General features: G+C 41.8%; 1 protein-coding gene across 2 annotated transcripts in view; it reads left to right on the top strand.

Moving 5' to 3' along the window:
- LOC309688753 (scavenger receptor cysteine-rich type 1 protein M160-like) overlaps positions 1–27,591 on the top strand; it is a 53,041-nt gene that overhangs the window by 4,393 nt on the left and 21,057 nt on the right. For both annotated transcript variants that reach the window (XM_082504695.1, XM_082504694.1), the window contains exons 5-15: positions 1,640–1,930; positions 4,381–4,695; positions 6,867–7,181; positions 7,515–7,814; positions 8,723–9,028; positions 10,365–10,679; positions 15,801–16,115; positions 16,436–16,735; positions 17,644–17,949; positions 19,290–19,604; positions 27,067–27,381. In XM_082504695.1, coding sequence (XP_082360821.1) covers positions 1,640–1,930; positions 4,381–4,695; positions 6,867–7,181; positions 7,515–7,814; positions 8,723–9,028; positions 10,365–10,679; positions 15,801–16,115; positions 16,436–16,735; positions 17,644–17,949; positions 19,290–19,604; positions 27,067–27,381 — 3,393 coding nt within the window. The remainder of the gene's footprint in view (positions 1–1,639; positions 1,931–4,380; positions 4,696–6,866; positions 7,182–7,514; positions 7,815–8,722; positions 9,029–10,364; positions 10,680–15,800; positions 16,116–16,435; positions 16,736–17,643; positions 17,950–19,289; positions 19,605–27,066; positions 27,382–27,591) is intronic.

Here is a 27,591-nt window from a genome sequence, read left to right as displayed (position 1 = left end):
AGCACAGTACGTATCACTCCGCGAGGCTCCTGCCTATGATAGCCGTAATGCTCCGACAATCCATCAAGCTTGTACTAAAACATTTGACAGATTTTCGAGCACCGTGTACCACATAAAATCGTTTCGAGGTCAGTAAACACAACCAGAATTCATACATAAGGCACATGGGATTATAGGGGGCACTGTCAACGATCCGCTTTTGCCCTTCTCATTCTCTGTCGCCGCCATGCTTTTTCCACCATGTGCATATGAAAACAAAGGCACTGCGCATGCGCGTTTTACCCATATTCTATCGCGATATTTCATTTTCTTATCGTTGCCCAACATTATACCGGTATTACTGTGAACAGTATGATATGGCCCAGCCCTAGCTGGTTGGCCTTAGAAAATCTGCTGTTCTTAAGCTCTCCAGGTTAGAACTAGCAGTCTTGGGAGAAGTTATCTCAGGAAAGCTGAACTTAGTCTTTGAGGTGGCCTGCTCATGGCTATAAGCCTCCTTGGCTACCTTAACCATCGTTGCTACAGGAGGGTCTTTAGAATTACCACTACTGGTGGTAATTAGTACTTTGCAGTCTGGTTGTGTGTCAGTCAGTTTTATGCTTGATAGGCACACGAGTACAGTCATCACCTGGCACATTAGTGAGCCCTGAGACGCAAACCTCACTGGTTTCCAGGACAGGCACAAAATTACTCTCAGAAACTTCAAGCTTGGAAACACAGGAATCCCTGAAATTACAGTCACTCTCAGAAACACAGTCACAATAACCCTCCGGTGCATATTTTACAAACTGTCCAGCACTGTTCAACCCATATGAGCTGGAGTCTGTAGGCATGCTGACTTAAAACTAGTGTTCAATGATGAGGCAGTGTTACTCACAGGACGTGGAGGCTCAGAAGAAAAAATTGTCTTTGGCTGAGACTTGGAACGGCGTGAACACCGCTTCCTCCTGGGAACTGTGCACAAGTGGCGGATGAGCTGGATGGTGCTGTTGAGGCAGAGGCGTTGACGGTGAGATCCTCCCTTTGGAGGGATGGAGGATCAAAACTAGCGGCAAGTGCTATTGCCAGGTTGGCTGGAGTCAGGAATGTACCAGGCTGCGGACCTCTTGCTGGCACTCTTCCTTCTCTCCCTCGTGGGTCGGAATGATCCACCGCCCCCGCAGAAAGATGATTTGGCATGCATACTCCTCAAAACTCCCGAACATTAAGTCTGCTGGGTCCATAGTGTGGTCATGATCTTCTGTCATAAACTGGGTGCGGCAGGCAGGAAGGGAGGACCCAAATGCAGACCCCAGGATAGGGCTGCGCTATATCATACCGTTCACAGTAATACCGGTGTAATGTTGGGCAATGATAGGAAAATGAAATATTGCGATAGAATATGGGTAAAACGCGCATGCGCAGTGGTACTATAGAGTAAACTTAAGACCAACAAAGCGGACTTAAATATAATACAAAATGACAAAAACACAAGAAAAACTCCAAACACTGGGTACATTAAACCAAGACCATGACAGTCTGTGTGATAAAAAAAAAAAGAAAAGAAAAATTAATGTAATTAAAAAACAAAAGTTAGATTTAATGTATAGTAATATAATATAATAATATTTGTTACACTAATATAACAACTGATTTCCAGGTAATGCGAGATTAACCGGTGGATCCACTCATTGTGATGGAAGAGTAGAGTATTTCAATAAAGGCCAGTGGGGGACTGTGTGTGCTGAATCCTGGGACATGAATGATGCAACAGTGGTGTGCAGACAGTTGGACTGTGGGAAGCCTCATAAGCTTATTCAGCTTGGTCCTGGTACAGGAAACATCTGGACTGATCAAATTAATTGCAATGGAGAAGAGTCTACATTGACTCAGTGTCCAATAGAACCATCTCATTGCAACAACACTGTAGTGGCTGGTGTTTTCTGCACAGGTAAGAAAAACATGGAAACGCAAGTCTGAATTTTTTTTTATGCTGTGTAAAATATGAATAAAAACAGAATGTAATAATTTGGACATCTCATAAACCCATACTTGATTCACAATAGAACATAAAAATACCAAATCTGAAATTTTCTTGGGAAAACATGGAATCTGCGTCCTCCCAAATAAAGAGGAGAGGGATTTGTTATCAGCATTTAGTTCAATTTCTATTAGAAAACAAACTGCACCCTGTTTAGTTCATTATAGAATGAGCGTCAGTATCAATATGAATGCCTGAATGCATGAATGCCTATGAAACTGGCACATGTGGAAGTAGATCAAAAATGGTGAAATGTGTATATAGGTTTTACAGCAACAGGATCCTCCATTAGAGCAGCAGCCAAGGGAGATGGTCCTATAATGGCATGCATATTGTGATGCACGTATTGCCAATTTTACCTTATAAGAAGTATGGTTGAATCATTCCGGTGATGGACAGGAAACAGCAGAAACTCAGGAGGACATCTCCTAATAACTATTACCAATGCTAGTACCAATCCATGAAAAAAAAATGACAGAAAGTAGTAGAAATGCATGGAGAGCCATAATAAATAATCTAAAGTAAATGCACATGACTTGAAAGAAGGCAAAATGACTTGACGAAAGAGATTTAGATGGCCAAACAGGGGAGGAAGTTAAAGGATGGGGAGCCCGGAAATTTCAGCAGGATTTTATTATCTAAGATGCCTAAAGTGCCCAGAAACTTGCCACAAGGTGCACAAATTGATTTTTGATCTGAGAGGGGAAAGTTTGAGATGGCTTAAGATGAGTGAAAAGCCTGGATTTGGCTAGTAGAATCAGTAAGCAGACAATTGCCAGTCGCAGAGGCTTGTTAAACTAATGGAAAAGGTTGAGGGTTTTAATTATTAGCATTAGGAACGCTGGTTTGAGCGGGGAGTCAAGAAGACCTAAGGGTACATCTTTCACCATCTTACAATGCTATGATTGCAGCCATTCCCCACCTCTCTGTGAATGGCGCTCATGGCCTTTCATCAATGGTCTTTGATCAATGATCAACGGTCTTTGATCAGTGGTTGTTGATTAATGGTCATGACAATTTGCATACTAATGATCAAGTAACTGACCTCACAACCCATTGTTCTTTCGGTTGGCTAGTTTCAGTCATTGTGCAAATGTACTGTTTATAAGGTTGGGGAAACCTGCAGTCAGCTGAGACTGAAGAAGCCCCTTCAATGAGTGACAAAACGTTTCTCCCACTGAAAATGCCACATCCAGATGAACAGAATCAACCTTTTGGCATTTACTTACCTAGATTATTGAGCATGAATCAAGATGCGAGCATCTAATAGTGTGAACGTGACAAAGACATGGACACGATTGCACGAAGGAGACTGTAAAGGAGAGGTGCAATGAGATTTAAAGTATGCAGCATGAATGCCGACCGGCCTCGAGAAGGCTGGGGAAAAGGTGATCCAACTAGACTAGTGATGTCATGAAGCGCTTGACAGCATGGAAAAGTTGGAGTGATGTGAAGGTTAGATGTAGCTGGCAGCACCTGGGAGCGGAAAGATGTGAGACCATTGGTGTTTCTTATTGAACTTATCAATAAACTTCATTACAACAGCATAGATACTGTTGAATAACTGGCTTGCAATTCAGACAATTCACCAATTGAAAACATTTTAAGCATCACAAAACATGACACAGAAGACTCAGGACGTTTGAGTAGGTAGAACCCTATGTCATCCAAAATTGGAATAACATTCCTATTACAAAAGTCTAGAAACTGGTATCCTCAGTTCCCAGATCTTTACAGACTGTTTTTAAGAGAAGAGGGGATGCACAGAATGGTAAACTTGGTGGAAAACAAACCTTTTCCAACTTTTTTGGAACATGTTGCCATAAAACTCAAAAGAAGTGAATATTTTCTAAAGTTGTACATGTTCTCAATTTAACCCTTGTATGGTGTTCGGGTCTGTGAGACCCATGTTCAGTTTTTTTCAAAAGAAAAATTAAACAATTAATTATTTTTTCACGTGTAAATGTGTTGTGTCTTTCCACTCACTCCACTTGATTATAACTGATTTATTTATAACATTTTATATAAAAGAAAAACGAGAAGCACATTAATTCATAAATGTGATCTAACAAAGGTAAAGGGAAAAAATTAACCATGTTTGCTGTTCATATATCTTGTAATTGGGATGAAGTAAACATCTGTTGAGTAATTTAACATAAAATTGTTTGATGGTGTTAATTTGGAAAGCCAAAACTCTAGCGGGTCCACCAGACCCATGAACACTGGCTGAGTAACAAAAATACGAACACCACACAAGGGTTAAATTCAAATAGTATACAATATACCTAAATACATCACAGTTGTTTGTTGGTCATTCTTCCATACCTGTGGCTACATATTTAGTTTATTTGCCTTCACAGAAAGCTTGGCGGTCCGCTTGGTTAACAGTAATGATGAGTGCTCTGGAAGAGTGGAGGTTCGTCATGATGACCAGTGGCACACAGTGTGTGACACGGACTGGACTCTAAGTAAAGCTGGAGTGGTGTGTGAGTCGCTGCAGTGTGGACGTGCCGTGAAAGCTCATGGTGGTGCTGTTTTTGGCCGTGGCAGTGGGTCAGTGGTGGAGGCTAGCAATTCATGTTTCGGCAGTGTGACATCTCTTCAGCAATGCTCAGTCAAAGGTTTTACAAGAGCAACCTGCGGGCATGAATATGATGCTGGTGTTCTCTGTGCAGGTAAATCCTTATTATTATGTTCAAAATTCAAACATAATTTTTTACGAGATCACAAACAGTATAAATTATTGCTGTGATGTGATGTCACCAACTGTGGTGGTGGTGGGAGGGTAACTGGTAAACTACACGCTTATTGGTTAATAATTACAAGTTGTTAGCCACTGATCATACTTTGAAACAGATAATGACTGAGATTTATGCACTTTTTTTTCTCTTTGTTCCCAAGGGGTCACCAGAGCAGATGAATCTGTATTTTTGATTTGGTACTGACTTCAAAACAGATACTCTTTCAGATTTAACCCTGCCATTTAATCTGTCTTCAAAAGGGCACTGGGATTACACTCACCTTCTCTCATTTTCATGGTTTCTGTTTTTTTCCCTAGTTTGGGTTTTTTTTTATGGGTTTATTATTTGGTGGGTTTCTTTCTACATTTTTAGCCTTTTGTGTCAATTAGTATTTTCAAGTGCGTCCTAGTTTAGTTATTCATATTTGTAGTTCTTAGTTCCTTGTCTAATTTTTTAGACATTTCCCTGTATGTAGTCTGTCTCTTCTCCACTTGTTTCCCTTTCTGTTTGTGTGTCTAGTCTGTCTCTCTCTATTCTGTACTTCCCGTCTTATTTTGTAGTCCCTCATCATGTGTGCTGTTTTCTGTCACTCTTTGTGTCCCATTCCCCCTGTGTCAATTCAATTGTCTACAATTGTGGTCGATTGAACATATGTATTTATGGTTTTTATTTTGGAATAGGCAGAACTTACTCTCTTCCTCGCTGACTCTACATCTGTCGTTATGTCACACATTGGCTCACTATTTCTTGCACCAAAACACACCACAAGTCCCACCACTACTAAATATTACATGTTATTGTGCAGCACACAAGACCGACAGTGCACAGTGTGCTTTGAGGTAGCAGCCAAGAAAGATATAGTTTGTCTGTGAGCAGTGAGCACCCATGTGTACATGAAGCAGGCATGGAGGAGATCCAGGCCCCAAATATCTAGAGGCCCCCCAGAGCGCGAGAGCCCAAGGAAGACCATTGGAGGGGCAACTGCCCCACCCTCCTGGAAAGAACTGAGGAAAGCCCCAGATGTTGGGTCACCCAGCAGTCCTGGTGCGGAAGCCACGGGGGGCTGCAGTGATGTGCCCACAGGTTCTGCCTGAAACGCACCAACATCTGAGGGCATCAACCACCGACAGGGAGCTTTGTGGGGGTGATAGGTCCCCACATCTGGGGGGGCCTGAGATATGTCCAGAGAGGTGGAGTCTAAGACCTGACATATAGACACAGACAAACAGGCACACACAGACACAAACATGCATTCCCACCCTCATGCAAACATATACAAATAATTGGCACTCACCCAATGTGGTGTAACGTTTGACCCGTTATGCATACACTGGACACGACTGTGATGACAGCAATACTTTTATTTACAACTGTGGTTTTCACTTTTCACTGGGACACAGACACCCCTTGCCTCTAGAGGGGTAATTTGCCCCTAGACCCAAGAGATGTTACCCTTTTTCCAGGGAGGTGCAGGGAGGCCCAGCATCCCTAGACCCCAATCAGATGGCTAACTCCTCCTCCCAGCCCCCTGCCCTGAGGAGGCACAGAGAACAGCGGTGTGAAGACCCCATACCTTTTTCCACACGCTCATATGTGGTGCTGCTGCGTGCTGTTCTAAAGTGCATTTAAAACACGGGAGGGCCATGGTGCTTTCTGCCAGAGAGCAGCAGATGTCAGCACGGCCCCTCACGAGAAGCTATTGAGTTCTTAATAAACTGCTTAATGGGATCTATTTGACAGCTTGTAATTTATATTGTTAATGCTTGAATGTTTTTCCTCAGTTAAATCAGCAGTAAATGGACCTGAGCTTTAGCACCAAAATTTCCTGGTTACATTTGGTGAAAGACTGTGTTTTGGGTTCAAATACACCTGTTGCTGAAGTTAACCACATTTTAAAGTTTCTTGGACATACGAACTGTCCAGTATGAGCTATTGTCTGAAAAGGGGGACAGCCATTAACATCTTTTGGTTGCATTTCAGATAATGATGGACACTCATCAGCATACAGCATGTTGAAGATATCCTTAAAAATCTGATAATACTGGATTTAAAAAAGAGTAAGAGATTGAAATATTCATTGCTAATACTTTAACGTGTGCCCTCAGGTAAACCACCAATAAGGCTTGTGAACGGCATTGACCGATGCTCTGGCCGAGTGGAGATTCTGCATGACGGCCGGTGGGGAACAGTGTGTGATGATGACTGGGACTTCAGAGAGGCTGAGGTGGTGTGCAGAGCCATGGACTGTGGAACACCTCAGAGAGCAAAATCTAATGCCTTCTTTGGTGAAGGCCAAGGAGTGATCTGGTATTCTTCTGTCAACTGTTTGGGTAATGAGACGTCCCTTGGGCACTGCAGGTATCGCCCCTCTGGAAGATTTTCGTGCAGACACAGGGAAGATGCAGGAGTGATTTGTTCAGGTAAAAACTATTTTGTCATTAAATATTGTGTCTTTTTTTAATGTTTAGATATGACTTCCAGAGGTTGTTGTTTAAAGCCATCTTTATTATATGCGGCTGCAGCTCTCGGCTGCAACCACACTTACACCAACTTACAACACTGATTCCCCATGTTTTAACACAGATGCATTGCAGATGCCGTGCAGGTACATCTGCACAGCATCACAGTCCACGGCCCACCACAATTTATATCACAGTTATTTCCATGACATCAGTGAGAATATTGTATGGATTTCAATTAATGCAATTTTCAGGCACCAACTAATTGCTGATTTTGTCCTCTTTGCTTTGTAGCTACCATTCGACTCATCAATGGGACTGACATGTGCTCAGGAAGGGTGGAGGTCCACTATGGTGAACACTGGTCACCAGCATTTAATATTAACTGGGGAATGAATGAAGCTACAGTGGTGTGCAGAGAGATAAATTGTGGAGATCCTGTCAAGATTTCAAGGCCATTTGGTCAAGGTGAAGATCTGAGAGGACATGAGATCCACTGTAATGGTAGAGAGAGCTCTGTCACACAGTGCACATTTAGGAACTATACCAGATCTATCACCGAAGGTATTGAAGAGGCCTCTGTGGTATGCTCAGGTAAGACTTGATGTTATATTTCAAAAAGAAAATGAATCCATGAAGTTCTTTATCAAACAGATCAAGTATGATTTTTTCCAATTAAACTGTTGATGCAAACCATCAAATCAATATTTTTGTAGTCTAAACACGTGTTAATCAGGTACAACCCGAGTTATAAATTATGTCACTATCTTCACATATGTGTGCTATAGCAGTGCATATACAGAGAGAAGACCAATAGGATTAGGCCAGCCAAAGCACACACAGACTATTCACGAACACACAAAAGAATTGGACCATATAAGATGCTATAAATAGGCTGTGCTTCAGTGCTGCACATGTTTCAGTCAGCTAGCTGGCCACTACGATTTAGCATGAAGCTGCATCTTTGAACCTTTGTTTTTATATTGTTTTCCTCTCTTTGTCACCGTTCCTTTACACAATTTTGCTATTGAATTGCTCTAAATTATTATTACACATAATTAATCCCTTTACTCATTGAGGTCAACTTGACCTTTTTGATACCTGTAAATGGACAGTCTACTTCTAGGTAGAACAAATGCAATATGGCAAATTATTTTATGCCTAACAAGTGATTTCACCATTACCAGCATTTAGCAAACACAATGTGAGACAACAGATGAATATTAACCACTTACAATGGTAAATGCTATTGATCTGATGATGCACTGATCACCCAGTGAGGGTAATATAGCCAAGGGTCAGCAACATTGAAACTATGAAGAGAGCAATTTCTGAGTCATTTTTGATGCTGTAAAACATATTCCATCTGTATGATGCAGAAATCATAGCTGATTAAGTCTAAAATGGTCTGTTGGTGTTATGATTCATTTGTATTTTTTCTTTGCATTTTTCTTTGTATTTATAGATTTATGTTAGATTTATATAACAACTCTGCTTTCCAGGTAATGTGAGATTAGCCGGTGGATCCACTCGTTGTGATGGAAGAGTAGAGTATTTCAATAAAGGCCAGTGGGGGACTGTGTGTGCTGAATCCTGGGACATCGATGATGCAGCAGTGGTGTGCAGACAGTTGGACTGTGGGAGGCCCCATAAGCTTCTTCAGCTTGGCCCTGGTACAGGACAGACCTGGACAGATCAAATTGAATGCAATGGAAAAGAGTCTACATTGAATCAGTGTCAACAAAGACCATATCCATATCCAGACAGGACTTGCAACAACACTGTAGTGGCTGGTGTTTTCTGCACAGGTAAGAAAAACATACAAACCCAGTTCCAAAAACAAAACGTTTGGATCTTTTTAAAAATGTAAGTAAAGAATAAATGCAAAGATTTCCAAATCCATATTTGATTCACAATAGAACATCAAAAAGAATTTAACATCATCAAAAAGTGAAATTCTTTTTGGAAAACAAGCTGTGTCCTGTGAAGTAAAGAGGTGAGGGACCACACTGCTTATCAGTGTTTAGTTCAAGCAACAGCATCAGTATGAGGATGCATTAATGCCCATGAAACTGCCAGCTTGAAAATCTGGCAAAACACCAAAAATGCTGAAATCCAGATACAAGTTTGAGAGAAACAGATGCTTCCAGCAAGAGGACATCTGTTTCCATGTATATTTCAGTGAGACAGTGCTAAACACCATACTACAGCTAATGTAGTATGCTATTCTTTTGCACATAAGCTTCATTGCTTCCTTCTTCTTCGTTCCTTCATTTCTCTCCCAGAAGGCCAGCAACTGGTCTTCCTAGTTTGCAAATGTTTACAGACCGTTCATAGAAGACATGGCCTTGTTCCAACTTGCTCTAGAGTTGTAGTCAAATTTAAAATACACTTGGAATTTCTTAAAATGAGAACTGGTTGCATTTTGAGCCCCTCCAGCATCAGCAGTAATAATGGTAAATAAATAGTCTTTTCAGTTCAGCTTTCTGTTGCTGAGATCAGCCAGAAACCCAGCCAGTTCTCCACACATTTGGGCACACACTCCCCTGCTCTGTACTATCCTGCTGTACCCTGGCTCTGCATCCCACAGGTGATATGTGGCTACAGGACCCTATATATTTATTTGTCAATCACATCTAGCTAGCTCTGTCTTAATTTTGAGCAGCTTTCATGACAAAAAGTGTGTAAACAATCATGTTTTTAGACAAACCAGGTGCAGCAGTTGTGATTTTACATTAATTTTTATATGGTCAAAGTGACATCCTCAGCGGTTCCAGGTACTATTAGTACTTTTATTTGACATACTCCAAGTTCTCTACTAATAAAAATGTTTAGATTATAAGTTGTGATGTTAAAATTGTGCATTTTCTCAGGCTAAACATTTGATATTTTCAAGATTGTATTGTGAATAAAATATGAATTAATCACTGAATTCTGTTTTTACATAAATGTTTACAGAATTTTTATATGAAAAATGCCAAAGAGTAATATTGGCAGCTTAAATGTTCTTTATCATTTAAAAAAAAAAGTTTAATATTGTCTTCTGAGTTTAACCGGTGTACAATATACCTAAATACATCACAGTTGTTTGTTGGTCATTCTTCCATACCTGTGGCTACATATTTAGTTTATTTGCCTTCACAGAAAGCTTGGCGGTGCGCTTGGTTAACAGTAATGATGAGTGCTCTGGAAGAGTGGAGGTTCGTCATGATGACCAGTGGCACACAGTGTGTGACACGGACTGGACTCTAAGTAAAGCTGGAGTAGTGTGTGAGTCGCTGCAGTGTGGACGTGCCGTGAAAGCTCATGGTGGTGCTGTTTTTGGCCGTGGCAGTGGGTCAGTGGTGGAGGCTAGCAATTCATGTTTCGGCAATGTGACATCTCTTCAGCAATGCTCAGTCGAAGGTTTTACAAGAGCAACCTGCGGGCATGAATATGATGCTGGTGTTCTCTGTGCAGGTAAATCCTTATTATTATGTTCAAAATTCAAACATAATTTTTTACGAGATCACAAACAGTATAAATTATTGCTGTGATGTGATGTCACCAACTGTGGTGGTGGTGGGAGGGTAACTGGTAAACTACACGCTTATTGGTTAATAATTACAAGTTGTTAGCCACTGATCATACTTTGAAACAGATAATGACTGAGATTTATGCACTTAATTTTTTTTCTCTTTTTTCCCAAGGGGTCACCAGAGCAGATGAATCTGTAATTTTGATTTGGTACTGACTTCAAAACAGATATTCTTTCAGATTTAACCCTGCCATTTAATCTGTCTTCAAAAGGGCACTGGGATTACACTCACTTTCTCTCATTTTCATGGTTTCTGTTTTTTTCCCTAGTTTGGGTTTTTTTTTTATGGGTTTATTATTTGGTGGGTTTCTTTCTACATTTTTAGCCTTTTGTGTCTATTAGTATTTTCAAGTGCGTCCTAGTTTAGTTATTCATATTTGTAGTTCTTAGTTCCTTGTCTAATTTTTTAGACATTTCCCTGTATGTAGTCTGTCTCTTCTCCATTTGTTTCCCTTTTTGTCTGTGTGTCTAGTCTGTCTCTCTCTATTCTGTACTTCCCGTCTTATTTTGTAGTCCCTCATCATGTGTGCTGTTTTCTGTCACTCTTTGTGTCCCATTCCCCCTGTGTAAATTCAATTGTCTACGATTGTGGTCGATTGAACATATGCATTTATGTTTTTTATTTTGGAATAGGCAGAACTTGCTCTCTTCCTCGCTGACTCTACATCTGTCGTTATGTCACACATTGGCTCACTATTTCTTGTACCAAAACACACCACAAGTTCCACCACTACTAAATATTACATGTTATTGTGCAGCACACAAGACCGACAGTGCACAATGTGCTTTGAGGTAGCCAAGAAAGATACAGGGAGTGCAGAATTATTAGGCAAGTTGTATTTCTGAGGAATAATTCTATTATTGAACAACAACCATGTTCTCAATGAACCCAAAAAACTCATTAATATCAAAGCTGAATGTTTTTGGAAGTCGTTTTTTGTTTGTTTTTAGTTTTAGCTATTTTAGGGGGATATCTGTGTGTGCAGGTGACTATTACTGTGCATAATTATTAGGCAACTTAACAAAAAACAAATATATACCCATTTCAATTATTTATTTTTACCAGTGACACCAATATAACATCTCCACATTCACAAATATACATTTCTGACATTCAAAAACAAAACAAAAACAAATCAGCGACCAATATAGCCACCTTTCTTTGCAAGGACACTCAAAAGCCTGCCATCCATGGATTCTGGCAGTGTTTTGATCTGTTCACCATCAACATTGCGTGCAGCAGCAACCACAGCCTCCCAGACACTGTTCAGAGAGGTGTACTGTTTTCCCTCCTTGTAAATCTCACATTTGATGATGGACCACAGGTTCTCAATGGGGTCCAGATCAGGTGAACAAGGTGGCCATGTCATTAGTTTTTCTTCTTTTATACCCTTTCTTGCCAGCCACGCTGTGGAGTACTTGGACGCGTGTGATGGAGCATTGTCCTGCATGAAAATCATGTTTTTCTTGAAGGATGCAGACTTCTTCCTGTACCACTGCTTGAAGAAGGTGTCTTCCAGAAACTGGCAGTAGGACTGGGAGTTGAGCTTGACTCCATCCTCAACCCGAAAAGGCCCCACAAGCTCATCTTTGATGATACCAGCCCAAACCAGTACTCCACCTCCACCTTGCTGGCATCTGAGTTGGACTGGAGCTCTCTGCCCTTTACCAATCCAGCCACGGGCCCATCCATCTGGCCCATCAAGACTCACTCTCATTTCATCAGTCCATAAAACCTTAGAAAAACCAGTCTTGAGATATTTCTTGGCCCAGTCTTGACGTTTCAGCTTGTGTGTCTTGTTCAGTGGTGGTCGTCTTTCAGCCTTTCTTACCTTGGCCATGTCTCTGAGTATTGCACACCTTGTGCTTTTGGGCACTCCAGTGATGTTGCAGCTCTGAAATATGGCCAAACTGGTGGCAAGTGGCATCTTGGCAGCTGCACGCTTGACTTTTCTCAGTTCATGGGCAGTTATTTTGCGCCTTGGTTTTTCCACACGCTTCTTGCGACCCTGTTGACTATTTTGAATGAAACGCTTGATTGTTCGATGATCACGCTTCAGAAGCTTTGCAATTTTGAGACTGCTGCATCCCTCTGCAAGATATCTCACTATTTTTGACTTTTCTGAACCTGTCAAGTCCTTCTTTTGACCCATTTTGCCAAAGGAAAGGACGTTGCCTAATAATTATGCACACCTGATATAGGGTGTTGATGTCATTAGACCACACCCCTTCTCATTACAGAGATGCACATCACCTAATATGCTTAATTGGTAGTAGGCTTTCGAGCCTATACAGCTTGGAGTAAGACAACATGCATGAATAGGATGATGTGGACAAAATACTCATTTGCCTAATAATTCTGCACTCCCTGTATAGTTTGTCTGTGAGCACCCGTGTGCAATGTTCCCTCTAATTTTTCATGTGTCTGAACGAACACACAAACTCCCTGAGCGGTCCCTTGGACCACTGTGAACAACAGCAGACGTGAGCACTGTGGTCACGGCAGCATCGAATCCATCCAAGTTACATGGTTTATTAAAATAATCAAATTACAGCATTTACATTTATGTTAGACTACTTTTAATTAAGTGCTTTATCCCACTTACAATGAAAATTAAAAAAAATTTTCTTGTTCGTGACCCACTGCAAAAAATAATTTCTGTCCACTATGAGATAAAGGAGAACAACAGCCTGATACCTGCAGGCCTGACAACAGGAGATGTATCACTCCTGTAACACCTGTAACATTCAAAAGTCGCCTCATTGTTCTGACACACACAACAAAACTATTGACTACACTACACACTAACTACACAAGATTTGCGCTAAAGGTTGCAAATCTCTCACATCTCAACACCGCCGTCACTCCTAAAACTTCTTCCTGTTTCTTAACAACTAAATGCCATGTTTTGATTGGGTGCCATGGTACATTTTTCGACCAATGGGAAAGGGTGGGGTGTTTTGGTTTCGTCTTTGCTCACAGGCTTTCGAGCGTTTTCCTTATAAAACGCAGTTTTTACTGTTTCTTTCCGCAGTAAATATAAACAACGACAGTATTCAGGAAGAAAACCAAATAGTGCATATATTTTTATCATAACTCTGGTTTTACGTGGCTTATCAACACAATTTAAAAACTGGTATAAAGTCCACACTTTTTCCGTTAATTGTTCCGTCTGTCCTGCTCACATCTCCGATGGTTGTACACGTTGTCATTACTCCGCTTTGCTCACTAAAACACCGGTGTCGGCACATATTTTCTTTAATTTCAATTAAGGTTAGAATTTTTCTTGTGTGCGCAAAGCAGATTTTCTGTGCGCAGAGACCGTCCCAACAGTGCGCAATTGCGCACGTGCGCAGCTTAGAGGGAACATTGCCCATGTGTACATGAAGCAGGCATGGAGGAGATCCAGGCCCCAAATATCTAGAGGCCCCCCACAGCCCGAGAACCCAAGGAGGACCATCGGAGGGGCAACCGCCCCACCCTCTGAAAGAACTGAAGAAAGCCCCAGATGTTGGGTCACCCAGCAGTCCTGGTGCGGAATCCACGGGGGGCTGCAGTGATGTGCCCACGGGTTCAGAACCCGCGCCAGAACGAACCGAACCCTGGGCCAACGGTCCGAGGGCCCCCCACCCGCCGAAGGGACCCTAACGAGCCACGAGCGGCAGGCCCTGCCAAGCAGCCACCAGGAATGAGCCGGTACATACCTGAGCGCCCAGCCCTGGACACCGAGAACCTGCCTGAAACGCACCAACATCTGAGGGCATCAGCCACCGACAGGGAGCGTTGTGGGGGTGATAGGTCCCCACACCTGGGGGGGCCTGAGATATGTCCAGAGAGGTGGAGTCTAAGACCTGACATATAGACACAGACAAACAGGCACACACAGACACAAACATGCATTCCCACCCTCATGCAAACATATTTTAATTGGCACTCGCCCAATGTGGTGTAACGTTTGACCCATTATGCATACACTGGACACGACTGTGATGACAGCAATACTTTTATTTACAACTGTGGTTTTCGCTTTTCACTGGGACACAGACACTCCCTCTCTCTACTGTCAGGTCCGCTCTCCTCCTCCTCCAACTGTCACTGTGAACATATAAAGAGTCACAACCACATTCATATCCCAGCACACCTGTTCACCCTGCCCCTGCGCCACCCCAGGAGCTCACTGCGTCACCCCTACTCTGCAGCCGGCCAGAGATCACACCCACGCCACAGTGGAGACAAACAGACATGGACACTGTACACACACTCACACTCCCCAAGCATACTCTATACCCCAGGTCCAGGTACCCTTGCATCTAGAGGGGTAATTTGCCCCTAGACCCAAGAGATGTTACCCTTTTTCCAGGGAGGTGCAGGGAGGCCCAGCATCCCTAGACCCCAATCAGATGGCCAACTCCTCCTCCTAGCCCCCTGCCCCGAGGAGGTACAGAGAACAGCGATGTGAAGACCCCATACCTTTCTCCACACGCTCATATGTGGTGCTGCTGCGTGCTGTTCTAAATAGCATTTAAAACACAGGAGGGCCATGGTGCTTTCTGCCAGAGAGCAGCAGGTGTCAGCACGGCCCCTCATGAGAAGCTATTGAGTTCTTAATAAACTGCTTAATGGGATCTATTTGACAGCTTGTAATTTTTATTGTTAATGCTTGAATGTCTTTCCTCAGTTAAATCAACAGTAAATGGACCTGAGCTTTAGCACCAAAATTTCCTGGTTACATTTGGTGTAAGACTGTGTTTTGGGTTAAAATACACCTGTTGCTGAAGTTAACCACATTTTAAAGTTTCTTGGACATACGAACTGTCCAGTATGAGCTATTGCCTGAAAAGGGGGACAGCCATTAACATCTTTTGGTTGCATTTCAGATAATGATGGACACTCATCAGCATACAGCATGTTGAAGATATCCTTAAAAATCTGATAATACTGGATTTAAAAAAGAGTAAGAGATTGAAATATTCATTGCTAATACTTTAACGTGTGCCCTCAGGTAAACCACCAATAAGGCTTGTGAACGGCATTGACCGATGCTCTGGCCGAGTGGAGATTCTGCATGACGGCCGGTGGGGAACAGTGTGTGATGATGGCTGGGACTTCAGAGAGGCTGAGGTGGTGTGCAGAGCCATGGACTGTGGAACACCTCAGAGAGCAAAATCTAAGGCCTTCTTTGGTGAAGGCCAAGGAGTGATCTGGTATTCTTCTGTCAACTGTTTGGGTAATGAGACGTCCCTTGGGCACTGCAGGTATCGCCCCTCTGGAAGATTTTCGTGCAGACACAGGGAAGATGCAGGAGTGATTTGTTCAGGTAAAAACTATTTTGTCATTAAATATTGTGTCTTTTTTTAATGTTTAGAGGTCGTTGTTTAAAGCCATCTTTATTATATGTGGCTGCAGCTCTCGGCTGCAACCACACTTACACCAACTTACAACACTGATTCCCCATGTTTTAACACAGATGCATTGCAGATGCCGTGCAGTTACATCTGCACAGCATCACAGTCCACGGCCCACCACAATTTATATCACAGTTATTTCCATGACATCAGTGAGAATATTGTATGGATTTCAATTAATGCAATTTTCAGGCACCAACTAATTGCTGATTTTGTCCTCTTTGCTTTGTAGCTACCATTCGACTCATCAATGGGACTGACATGTGCTCAGGAAGGGTGGAGGTCCACTACGGTGAACACTGGTCACCAGCATTTAATATTAACTGGGGAATGAATGAAGCCACAGTGGTGTGCAGAGAGATAAATTGTGGAGATCCTGTCAAGATTTCAAGGCCATTTGGTCAAGGTGAAGATCTGAGAGGACATGAGATCCACTGTAATGGTAGAGAGAGCTCTGTCACACAGTGCACATTTAGGAACTATACCAGATCTATCACCGAAGGTATTGAAGAGGCCTCTGTGGTATGCTCAGGTAAGACTTGATGCTATATTTCAAAAAGAAAATGAATCCATGAAGTTCTTTATCAAACAGATCAAGTATGATTTTTTCCATTTAAAATGTTGATGTAAACCATCAGATCAATATTTTTGTAGTCTAAACACGTGTTAATCAGGTACAACCCGAGTTATAAATTATGTCACTATCTTCACATATGTGTGCTATAGCAGTGCATATACAGAGAGAAGACCAATAGGATTAGGCCAGCCAAAGCACACACAGACTATTCACGAACACACAAAAGAATTGGACCATATAAGATGCTGTAAATAGGCTGTGCTTCAGTGCTGCACATGTTTCAGTCAGCTAGCTGGCCACTACGATTTAGCATGAAGCTGCATCTTTGAACCTTTGTTTTTATATTGTTTTCCTCTCTTCGTCACCGTTCCTTTACACAATTTTGCTATTGAATTGCTCTAAATTATTATTACACATAATTAATCCCTTTACTCATTGAGGTCAACTTGACCTTTTTGATACCTGTAAATGGACAGTCTACTTCTAGGTAGAACAAATGCAATATGGCAAATTATTTTATGCCTAACAAGTGATTTCACCATTACCAGCATTTAGCAAACACAATGTGAGACAACAGATGAATATTAACCACTTACAATGGTAAATGCTATTGATCTGATGATGCACTGATCACCCAGTGAGGGTAATATAGCCAAGGGTCAGCAACATTGAAACTATGAAAAGAGCAATTTCTGAGTCATTTTTGATGCTGTAAAACATATTCCATCTGTATGATGCAGAAATCATAGCTGATTAAGTCTAAAATGGTCTGTTGGTGTTATGAGTCATTTGTATTTTTTCTTTGCATTTTTCTTTGTATTTATAGATTTATGTTAGATTTATATAACAACTCTGCTTTCCAGGTAATGTGAGATTAGCCGGTGGATCCACTCGTTGTGATGGAAGAGTAGAGTATTTCAATAAAGGCCAGTGGGGGACTGTGTGTGCTGAATCCTGGGACATGAATGATGCAACAGTGGTGTGCAGACAGTTGGACTGTGGGAGGCCCCATAAGCTTCTTCAGCTTGGCCCTGGTACAGGACAGACCTGGACAGATCAAATTGAATGCAATGGAAAAGAGTCTACATTGAATCAGTGTCAACAAAGACCATATCCATATCGAGACAGGACTTGCAACAACATTGTAGTGGCTGGTGTTTTCTGCACAGGTAAGAAAAACATACAAACCCAGTTCCAAAAACAAAACGTTTGGATCTTTTTAAAAATGTAAGTAAAGAATAAATGCAAAGATTTCCAAATCCATATTTGATTCACAATAGAACATTAAAAAGAATTTAACATCATCAAAAAGTGAAATTCTTTTTGGAAAACAAGCTGTGTCCTGTGAAGTAAAGAGGTGAGGGACCACACTGCTTATCAGTCTTTAGTTCAAGCAACAGCATCAGTATGAGGGTGCATTAATGCCCATGAAACTGCCAGCTTGAAAATCTGGCAAAACACCAAAAATGCTGAAATCCAGATACAAGTTTGAGAGAAACAGATGCTTCCAGCAAGATGACATCTGTTTCCATGTATATTTCAGTGAGACAGTGCTAAACACCATACTACAGCTAATGTAGTATGCTATTCTTTTGCACATAAGCTTCATTGCTTCCTTCTTCTTCATTCCTTCATTTCTCTCCCAGAAGTCCAGCAACTGGTCTTCCTAGTTTGCAAATGTTTACAGACCGTTCATAGAAGACATGGCCTTGTTCCAACTTGCTCTAGAGTTGTAGTCAAATTTAAAATACACTTGGAATTTCTTAAAATGAGAACTGGTTGCAGGGGTCATTTTGAGCCCCTCCAGCATCAGCAGTAATAATGGTAAATAAATAGTCTTTTCAGTTCAGCTTTCTGTTGCTGAGATCAGCCAGAAACCCAGCCAGTTCTCCACACATTTGGGCACACACTCCCCTGCTCTGTACTATCCTGCTGTACCCTGGCTCTGCATCCCACAGGTGATATGTGGCTACAGGACCCTATATATTTATTTGTCAATCACATCTAGCTAGCTCTGTCTTAATTTTGAGCAGCTTTCATGACAAAAAGTGTGTAAACAATCGTGTTGTTAGACAAACCAGGTGCAGCAGTTGTGATTTTACATTAATTTCTATGTGGTCAAAGTGACATCCTCAGCGGTTCCAGGTACTATTAGTACTTTTATTTGACATACTCCAAATTCTATACTAATAATAATTTAGATTACAAGTTGTGATGTCAAAATTGTACATTTTCTCAGACTGAATATTTGATATTTTCAAGATTGTATTGTGAATAAAATATGAATTAATCACTGAATTCTGTTTTTACATAAATGTTTACAGAATTTTTATATGAAAAATGCCAAAGAGTAATATTGGCAGCTTAAATGTTCTTTATCATTTAAAAAAAAAGTTTAATATTGTCTTCTGAGTTTAACCGGTGTACAATATACCTAAATACATCACAGTTGTTTGTTGGTCATTCTTCCATACCTGTGGCTACATATTTAGTTTATTTGCCTTCACAGAAAGCTTGGCGGTGCGCTTGGTTAACAGTAATGATGAGTGCTCTGGAAGAGTGGAGGTTCGTCATGATGACCAGTGGCACACAGTGTGTGACACGGACTGGACTCTAAGTAAAGCTGGAGTAGTGTGTGAGTCGCTGCAGTGTGGACGTGCCGTGAAAGCTCATGGTGGTGCTGTTTTTGGCCGTGGCAGTGGGTCAGTGGTGGAGGCTAGCAATTCATGTTTCGGCAATGTGACATCTCTTCAGCAATGCTCAGTCGAAGGTTTTACAAGAGCAACCTGCAGGCATGAATATGATGCTGGTGTTCTCTGTGCAGGTAAATCCTTATTATTATGTTCAAAATTCAAACATAATTTTTTACGAGATCACAAACAGTATAAATTATTGCTGTGATGTGATGTCACCAACTGTGGTGGTGGTGGGAGGGTAACTGGTAAACTACACGCTTATTGGTTAATAATTACAAGTTGTTAGCCACTGATCATACTTTGAAACAGATAATGACTGAGATTTATGCACTTTTTTTTCTCTTTTTTCCCAAGGGGTCACCAGAGCAGATGAATCTGTATTTTTGATTTGGTACTGACTTCAAAACAGATACTCTTTCAGATTTAACCCTGCCATTTAATCTGTCTTCAAAAGGGCACTGGGATTACACTCACCTTCTCTCATTTTCATGGTTTCTGTTTTTTCCTCTAGTTTTTTTTTTTTTTTGTGGGTTTATTATTTGGTGGGTTTCTTTCTACATTTTTAGCCTTTTGTGTCTATTAGTATTTTCTTTTTTTTCTTTTTTTTGTCCCGTTTGGATCTTTAGCCATCAGAATTGTTTTCTTAAGGCCAAGAAAGATGCCAAGCGGATTTATTTTACCAAGTGGATCATCATGGCCTTGCCATATTGGTCCATTTGATTGACCTTTATTATAATTATGTATTTATTTTATTTTATTTTCGGTTGCTACAAACGGGACAGACATGACTGGGGGATAGGACAGGGAGAAAGAATGAAAGAAAGAGAGGGAGAGAAAGAAAGAAAAACAGAGGGGAGAAGAGACAGTGAGGAAGGGGGGAAGAAAGAAAGAAAAACAAACAAAACATCTGGATCACCTGTATGGAGAAAAAAAAACAGAAGAGAAAACAAACAAAAAAGAGCAAAATAATAAATACAGCACCATCACAATAAACTAGCTAGCAGTAGATAACAGTAGATACTAAATATTAAACGATATTGTGCAGCACACAAGATAGACAGCGCACAATGTGGTTTGAGGCAGCAGCCAAGAAAGGTGTAGTCCGCGTCTTTGAACACCTGTGTGCACACATGTGTGCACACCTGTGTGGATCAGCATGCTTGTATTCCAAAGGTTTCTCCATGTAATGGTCTGCTAGGGAGTGTGGGGAGCCATAGCCCCGTCCACAAGGGCATCATGAAGCAGGTATGGAGGAGATCCAGGCCCCAGACATCCAGAGGCCCCAGAGTACGAGGACCCGAGGAGGACCACCAAAGGGGGGAACCATGCCACCCTCCTGGGAAGAGCTGAGTAGAGCTCTTCCCAGGAGCGACACATGTGGCAAAAAAGTGAAGTGTTGTGGCAACACCACTAACCTTGTCAAACACCTCAGAGTAAATCATATCACAGAATATGACGAGCGTATGTTGTGGTGAACTGAAGAAGAGGAGAGGGACAGGTGCTACTAGGGCGAGACAGACGTCTCTCACGGAGTCCTTTAGTGCTGGCAACGTGTTCAAATAGCGCAGAACTTCAGTTTTTTTATTTCTATATGATGAACTCTGCATTATTAAGTGATAAGAACAAGTAATCTGTTGTCCTGTAATCATTATGACGCTATAATTTGAGATACAATAAATAAAATAAGTGTTTGTACAAAGTATTGGTATCGGATCAGTATCGTCGATACCACCCTGAATTTTACTTGGTATCGGATCGGAAAGGAAATCAGTGGTATCGCACATCACTAATTTGAAGGCGGATTACGTCACAGCCAGGCAACGAAGGCTCTCTCAATTCGTCGACTCCTTCAAATGCTGATAAATGCATCCTTCATTTCCCCGAATTTGAATAGGGGTGGGTTTTAATAATCGATTCATCGATTAAAATCGATTCTGGCTTGGATAACGTGATATCGATTCATTAAAATCCTGAATCGATTTTTTATATAAATGTATTTTGCCCAAAATTCCAGAATCTCAGGTGAAACGTCACAAAATTTTGACAACCACCAAACATTTAAAACAGTAAATGAGAGCAGGTACACGGCTTCTGCACAAAGACGTAAACACAAAGCGCGGACCTGCAGATCAGAATCAGTGAGATGTCGCCTTTCTCACCCGACGGCACGGACACAGTCAGGGCTGAAAGCCGACAGCTCGCTGATTCTGATGTTTCGGCGGGTCCGCGCTTTGTGTTTACGCCCTTTTTGTGCTGATTCTAAAGCTGTTAGTTTTATCTCTCTCCAAACAATATTGACCGAACCAGCAGCAAAAGAAGATCCAAACTAAGCTTCACATAAAGATCATCATGAACTCCCTCTTACTTTTGCTGTTTTGCTTCCACCACAATAAAATCACACTTCATGCACAGCCCTCTCTCTCTTTCTCAGTGTACTTCAAGAACAGTTTCCCGCCTATCCCCGAAATCAGTTTTCTGCATTCTTCGCTTGCTTGTTACGCACAAGACTACCGTTATTTACAGCGCTGTCGACCAATGTTTTTTTTCCTTTTACTTACTTCCGAAAAGAAAACCTAATTTCTGCCGTTCAATAGGCTTCTGAACAAATGTAAACTTTTTAAAATTATACAAAATGCAAAACGCTTAGCCGTGTCTCTAATAAAACCGCTGTAACTTCAGAGGTAATGTTCATAAGTTGATTAATGGTTTTCTTTCGTTTGTGATCTACTGCAGAATATTTTTATAAAATCCCAGGCCAGGAAAATCACCTTCATATTTTTTTGTGTTTTATCTTCAGCTACTTTGACAAAAAGGCATCTGCTGTGATGCTTACACCTTTGATAAAGTCTGGAAAATGTCAGCTTCCTTTTTATAGATACAAAAATATGTAAATGTACTGATCTGAATTATAATATTTCTGACTGTCTGAGGCAAAATTTCCCAGATTCAAATCGAATTGATTCGAATCGAATCGAATCGAAACGAATCAATTCAGGACCTTGTGAATCAGAATAGAATCGATTCTAGAAATCAGTGACGATACCCAGCCCTAAATTTGAAGGATGGGTCGGGTGTGTCCTTCGTGGCCTACCATATCCCAAAATTCATAGCACGTTTCCGGCCCAGCCAAATTTCAGCTGCCAGCAAGATAGGCTGCTACTAAGTTTTAAAATTACTCTATTAATCAAAGGAGCTTGCAAAGAAAAGCGTCTGGACTTCTTTAAGTTACTTGAAGACGTTTCACCTCTCATCCGAGAAGCTTCTTCAGTTCTAAGGTCAAATGGTGGAGAGTCCCAGATATAAACCTAGTGGGAGTAACCCCCCACAGAGGGACAAAAGGACCCCCTGATGATCCTCTAATCGCCTGAGCCAAGGTGTGAAACTGGGTGTGGGTCCCAATCAGCCAGAATTTCGGGTGAGTTCATTGTGAAACCTGGCCCCACCTTATCATGCGAATTCCTGAGATCAGATGGCCCAGGATGTGAGTGGGCATTAAGGCATCTGGGAAGGGATCTCAAAACTGGATTATAGATGGCAGACAGTTGGTGTCGTAAACCACCGCCTCTGTTCAAAGATGGTCGCTCACAGTGGACATAGATGGCTTCTTTCACTCCTATTTCAAACCATCTGTCCTCTCTGTCCAAAATGTGAACATTGGCATCCTCGAAAGAGTGTCCTTTATCCTTAAGATGCAGATGGACTGCTGAGTCTTGTCCTGTGGAGGTGGCTCTTCTATGTTGTGCCATGCGCTTGTGAAGTGGCTGTTTGGTCTCTCCAATGTAGAGGTCTGAGCATTCCTCGCTGCACTGTACAGCATACACCACATTGTTAAGTCTGTGTTTTGGCGTTTTGTCTTTCGGGTGAACCAGTTTTTGTCTGAGCATGTTGCTGGGTCTGAAATGCACCGGGATGTCATGCTTGGAGAAAACTCTCCTGAGTTTTTCTGATACACCGGCTACATAGGGGATGACAATGTTGTTGCGTCTGTCCTTCTTATCCTCCCTCGCTGGTGTCTGGTCTTCTTTTCTGTGCCTCTTTGCTGACTTTAAGAACGCCCATTTAGGATAGCCGCACGTTTTGAGTGCTTCCTTTACATGTGTGTGTTCCTTCTTTTTTCCTTCAGGCTTAGAGGGAACATGTTCTGCCCAGTGGTGTAGGGTCCTAATTACTCCAAGTTTGTGTTCCAGAGGGTGATGGGAGTCAAAGAGGAGGTACTGGTCGGTGTGTGTGGGCTTCTGGTAAACTTCGATGTTGAGGTTGCCGTTCTCTTCAATGTGCACAGCGCAGTCCAGGAAAGGCAAACAGTTGCCCTTTGTGTCTTCCCTGGTGAACTTGATGTTTTTATCCACAGCGTTAATGTGTGCAGTGAAGGATTCCACTTCTTGTGTCTTGATTTTGACCCAGGTGTCGTCCACATATCTGTACCAGTGGCTGGGTACTCTTCCTTTGAAAGAGCCAAGAGCCTTCCTTTCCACTTCCTCCATGTAAAGGTTGGCTACAATAGGTGACACGGGGGAGCCCATGGCACAGCCATGTTTTTGTCTGTAAAAGCCTTCGTTGTATTTGAAATATGTAGTGGTGAGGCAGAGGTCTAACAGTGTGCAGATCTGATCGGGTGTGAAGTTGGTCCTGTCCTCCAAGGAGCTGTCTTCTTGTAGTTGTTTTCTGACAGTCTCCACGGCCTCCGTGGTGGGTATGCAAGTGAAGAGAGAGACTACATCAAAGGACACCATGGTTTCATCTGGATCCAGGGTAAGTTTCTGGACCTTGTCGGTGAAGTCGGTGGAGTTCTTGATGTGGTGTGGGGTGTTCCCCACGAGAGGAGCAAGGATGGTAGCAAGGTGTTTAGCAATGTTATAAGTGGCTGAGTTTATGCTACTGACTATGGGTCTGAGTGGGACAGCTTCCTTGTGGATTTTAGGAAGTCCGTAAATGCAGGGTATGGCATCCCCTGGGTAAAGGTGGTGATATGTAAGGCGGTCAATAATTTTGTCCTTTTCAAAGTCTTGAAGGCAAGCTATAACTTTCTTTTTGTAGCTGCTTATGGGGTCTCGCTTTAAGGCTTCGTAGGTATTGTTGTCACTGAGGAGAGTAGTGATCTTTGTATGGTAATCTGTAGTGTTTAGGACTCTTATTAATCTTTCTGGGCCACAAAATAAACTTTAAACCTATTTTAAGTAGCTGTGTAAATTACAAATATCTGCTTGGTTTATCAAGACATCGCATATTTGCAAAAGTGTGCTGACGTTTTCGGAGAAGTTACACAACCGCTCAATAGCAAGCGGGGGGATTCAATGGTCACTCCAGCCGGCGGGAGCAGCGGACTCCCGGCTTCATCGTTTTCAGACCCCCACTCTTTCGCTACTCAGGTTAAACATGATATATAAGTCAGTCAGATAACTTAAAAATGTAATTGTTTGCCTTTTTCTGTGTTTTATTTGTTCCGGAGTAAATCGGTTTGGCTGAGATCAAAGTTATTAGATTAAATAAAACTTTATTAATCCATCAGGTGGGTTCCTCCGGGATTTTCACACAGCTGAATGAACGTTAAACAGTGTGAGACAGTCGAGAATTTACGCCAGTGTCCTGTTATATTTTAGATAGCAATGAGCAGACGGCCGAGTTTATTAAACTCCACCGACCGACACAGCGGTGACGCAAATCTGAAGACTAGACCTAGACACATATAAAACTAATTGGCACTTCCCCAATGTGGTATAATGTTTGACCCGTTATGCATACACTGGACACGACTGTGATGACAGCAATACTACAAACAGAAATGGACACTGTACACACACTCACACTCCCCAAGCATACTCTATACCCCAGGTCCAGGTACCCTTGCATCTAGAAGGGTAATTTGCCCCTAGACCCAAGAGATGTTGCCCTTTTTCCAGGGAGGTGCAGGGAGGCCCAGCATCCCTAGACCCCAATCAGATGGCCAACTCCTCCTTTCAGCCCACTCCCCGAGGAGGTACAGAGAACAGCGGTGTGAAGACCCCATACCTTTCTCCACACGGGCACGCTCCGTTTTGTGCAACTATTTTAAAATCCCGGTAGCAGTGCAACCACGTAAGCTAGCGCAATAATTTTTTTTGCATATGAAACCGGAGGAGTTGTACTTACATCTTATGCCATCAGCTTGTCACAGTTTCCTTCCACATATAGCTTTGCAAAAACTGCATAAAAAGCACTTGCAGCAACAAAAACATAATATTCCAGAAACAGGCTTTGCCAATCCGATCAGCTGTTTGTAACACTTCCTATGTCCATCAGCACGAACTATCGCATGTCCGCCATGTCCTGCCCGAAACCGGAAGTGACGTCATTTTGCGGAAATGTAGTTGTGAAATGCACTACACACAGGGACACACACGCACAGGTCTTTGTCTCCAGATGCCACATTTATTTATAGCGTCCTGCGTTATGACCGGCCACAGTCTGACAGCTGTTGGTCTCAGCTGATTTCCCGCTGTTCTCCGCTCCTCTCCCGTCTCACTATAAAAGGGAAGGAAACCATCATCAGTCCAAAACGCCATCAGCTGTTCTCACCTGCGTCTCCAGCACCGCCCCGTTGAGCTCACCGCACCACTCCTCCCCTGCAGCCGCGCCCGGGACCACACCTCCGCCACAGTAGTTTTTTACCATCAGGGCCTTATGAGCCTATACTGTTGTTTTTAAAAGTAATGTTTGACTTTATGACTTTCTGTGTCATTTCTGGGACGCTTAGGACTCATATTGCACTGCTGGAAATAGTTTATTTTGATGCATATGCTGTTTTTTTGCAAATTTGCATTTAGTTTAGTTTTTCCTGCAGTATATAAAGTTGGTGTATTTCAAAAATAAAACTATAAAGACACTTAAAATAAATTTCCTGTGGTGGGAAACTATTTTGTGCAACTTTTTTGTATTTACTGTTTTGGGGGATAAGCCTCTTAAATTTCTCTAACTAGAAATATATGTTAAAAAAACAAAAATATAAAGTTTTTTGTAGTTTATTGCACTTTTTTGCAATTTGTATAATTACTATGAACTTAATGCATACATATTATTAAAATTTGGGCTATAATGGTTGTATTGATGTATATCAACTTGAAATGCTCCCAAAAATGGCACTACAGAATGTAAAAAAATAATATAAGCTCTGGCGGACTTGGTTCTATGGTAGGTCTTAAAGGGTTAAGTTCTTAATAAACTGCTTAATGGGATCTATTTGACAGCTTGTAATTTTTATTGTTAATGCTTGAATGTTTTTCCTCAGTTAAATCAACAGTAAATGGACCTGAGCTTTAGCACCAAAATTTCCTGGTTACATTTGGTGTAAGACTGTGTTTTGGGTTAAAATACACCTGTTGCTGAAGTTAACCACATTTTAAAGTTTCTTGGACATACGAACTGCCCAGTATGAGCTATTGTCTGAAAAGGGGGACAGCCATTAACCTCTTTTGGTTGCATTTCAGATAATGATGGACACTCATCAGCATACAGCATGTTGAAGATATCCTTAAAAATCTGATAATACTGGATTTAAAAAAAAGAGTAAGAGATTGAAATATTCATTGCTAATACTTTAACGTGTGCCCTCAGGTAAACCACCAATAAGGCTTGTGAACGGCATTGACCGATGCTCTGGCCGAGTGGAGATTCTGCATGATGGCCGGTGGGGAACAGTGTGTGATGATGACTGGGACTTAAAAGATGCTGCGGTGGTGTGCAGAGCCATGGACTGTGGAACACCTCAGAGAGCAAAATCTAATGCCTTCTTTGGTGAAGGCCAAGGAGTGGTCTGGTATTCTTCTGTCAACTGTTTGGGTAATGAGACGTCCCTTGGGCACTGCAGGTATCGCCCCTCTGAAAGCTTTTATTGCAGCCACCGTGAAGATGCAGGAGTGATTTGTTCAGGTAAAAACTATTTTGTCATTAAATATTTTGTCTTTTTTTAATCTTTAGATATGACTTTGGAATTTTTTTTCTGATCAGAATTTCTGTTTTATTTATGTGGCGTGATTGAGTCATGGCAGGTCCAGAGGTCGTTGTTTAGAGCCATCTTTATTATATGCGGCTGCAGCTCTCGGCTGCAACCACACTTACACCAACTTACAACACTGATTC

This window comes from Aulonocara stuartgranti, assembly GCF_965226115.1.
Source record: "Aulonocara stuartgranti genome assembly, chromosome: 15".
NCBI classification, from domain to species: Eukaryota; Metazoa; Chordata; class Actinopteri; order Cichliformes; family Cichlidae; genus Aulonocara; species Aulonocara stuartgranti.
Note: the sequence above shows the minus strand (reverse complement) of the source record. Positions and strands in the feature narration are given on the sequence as shown.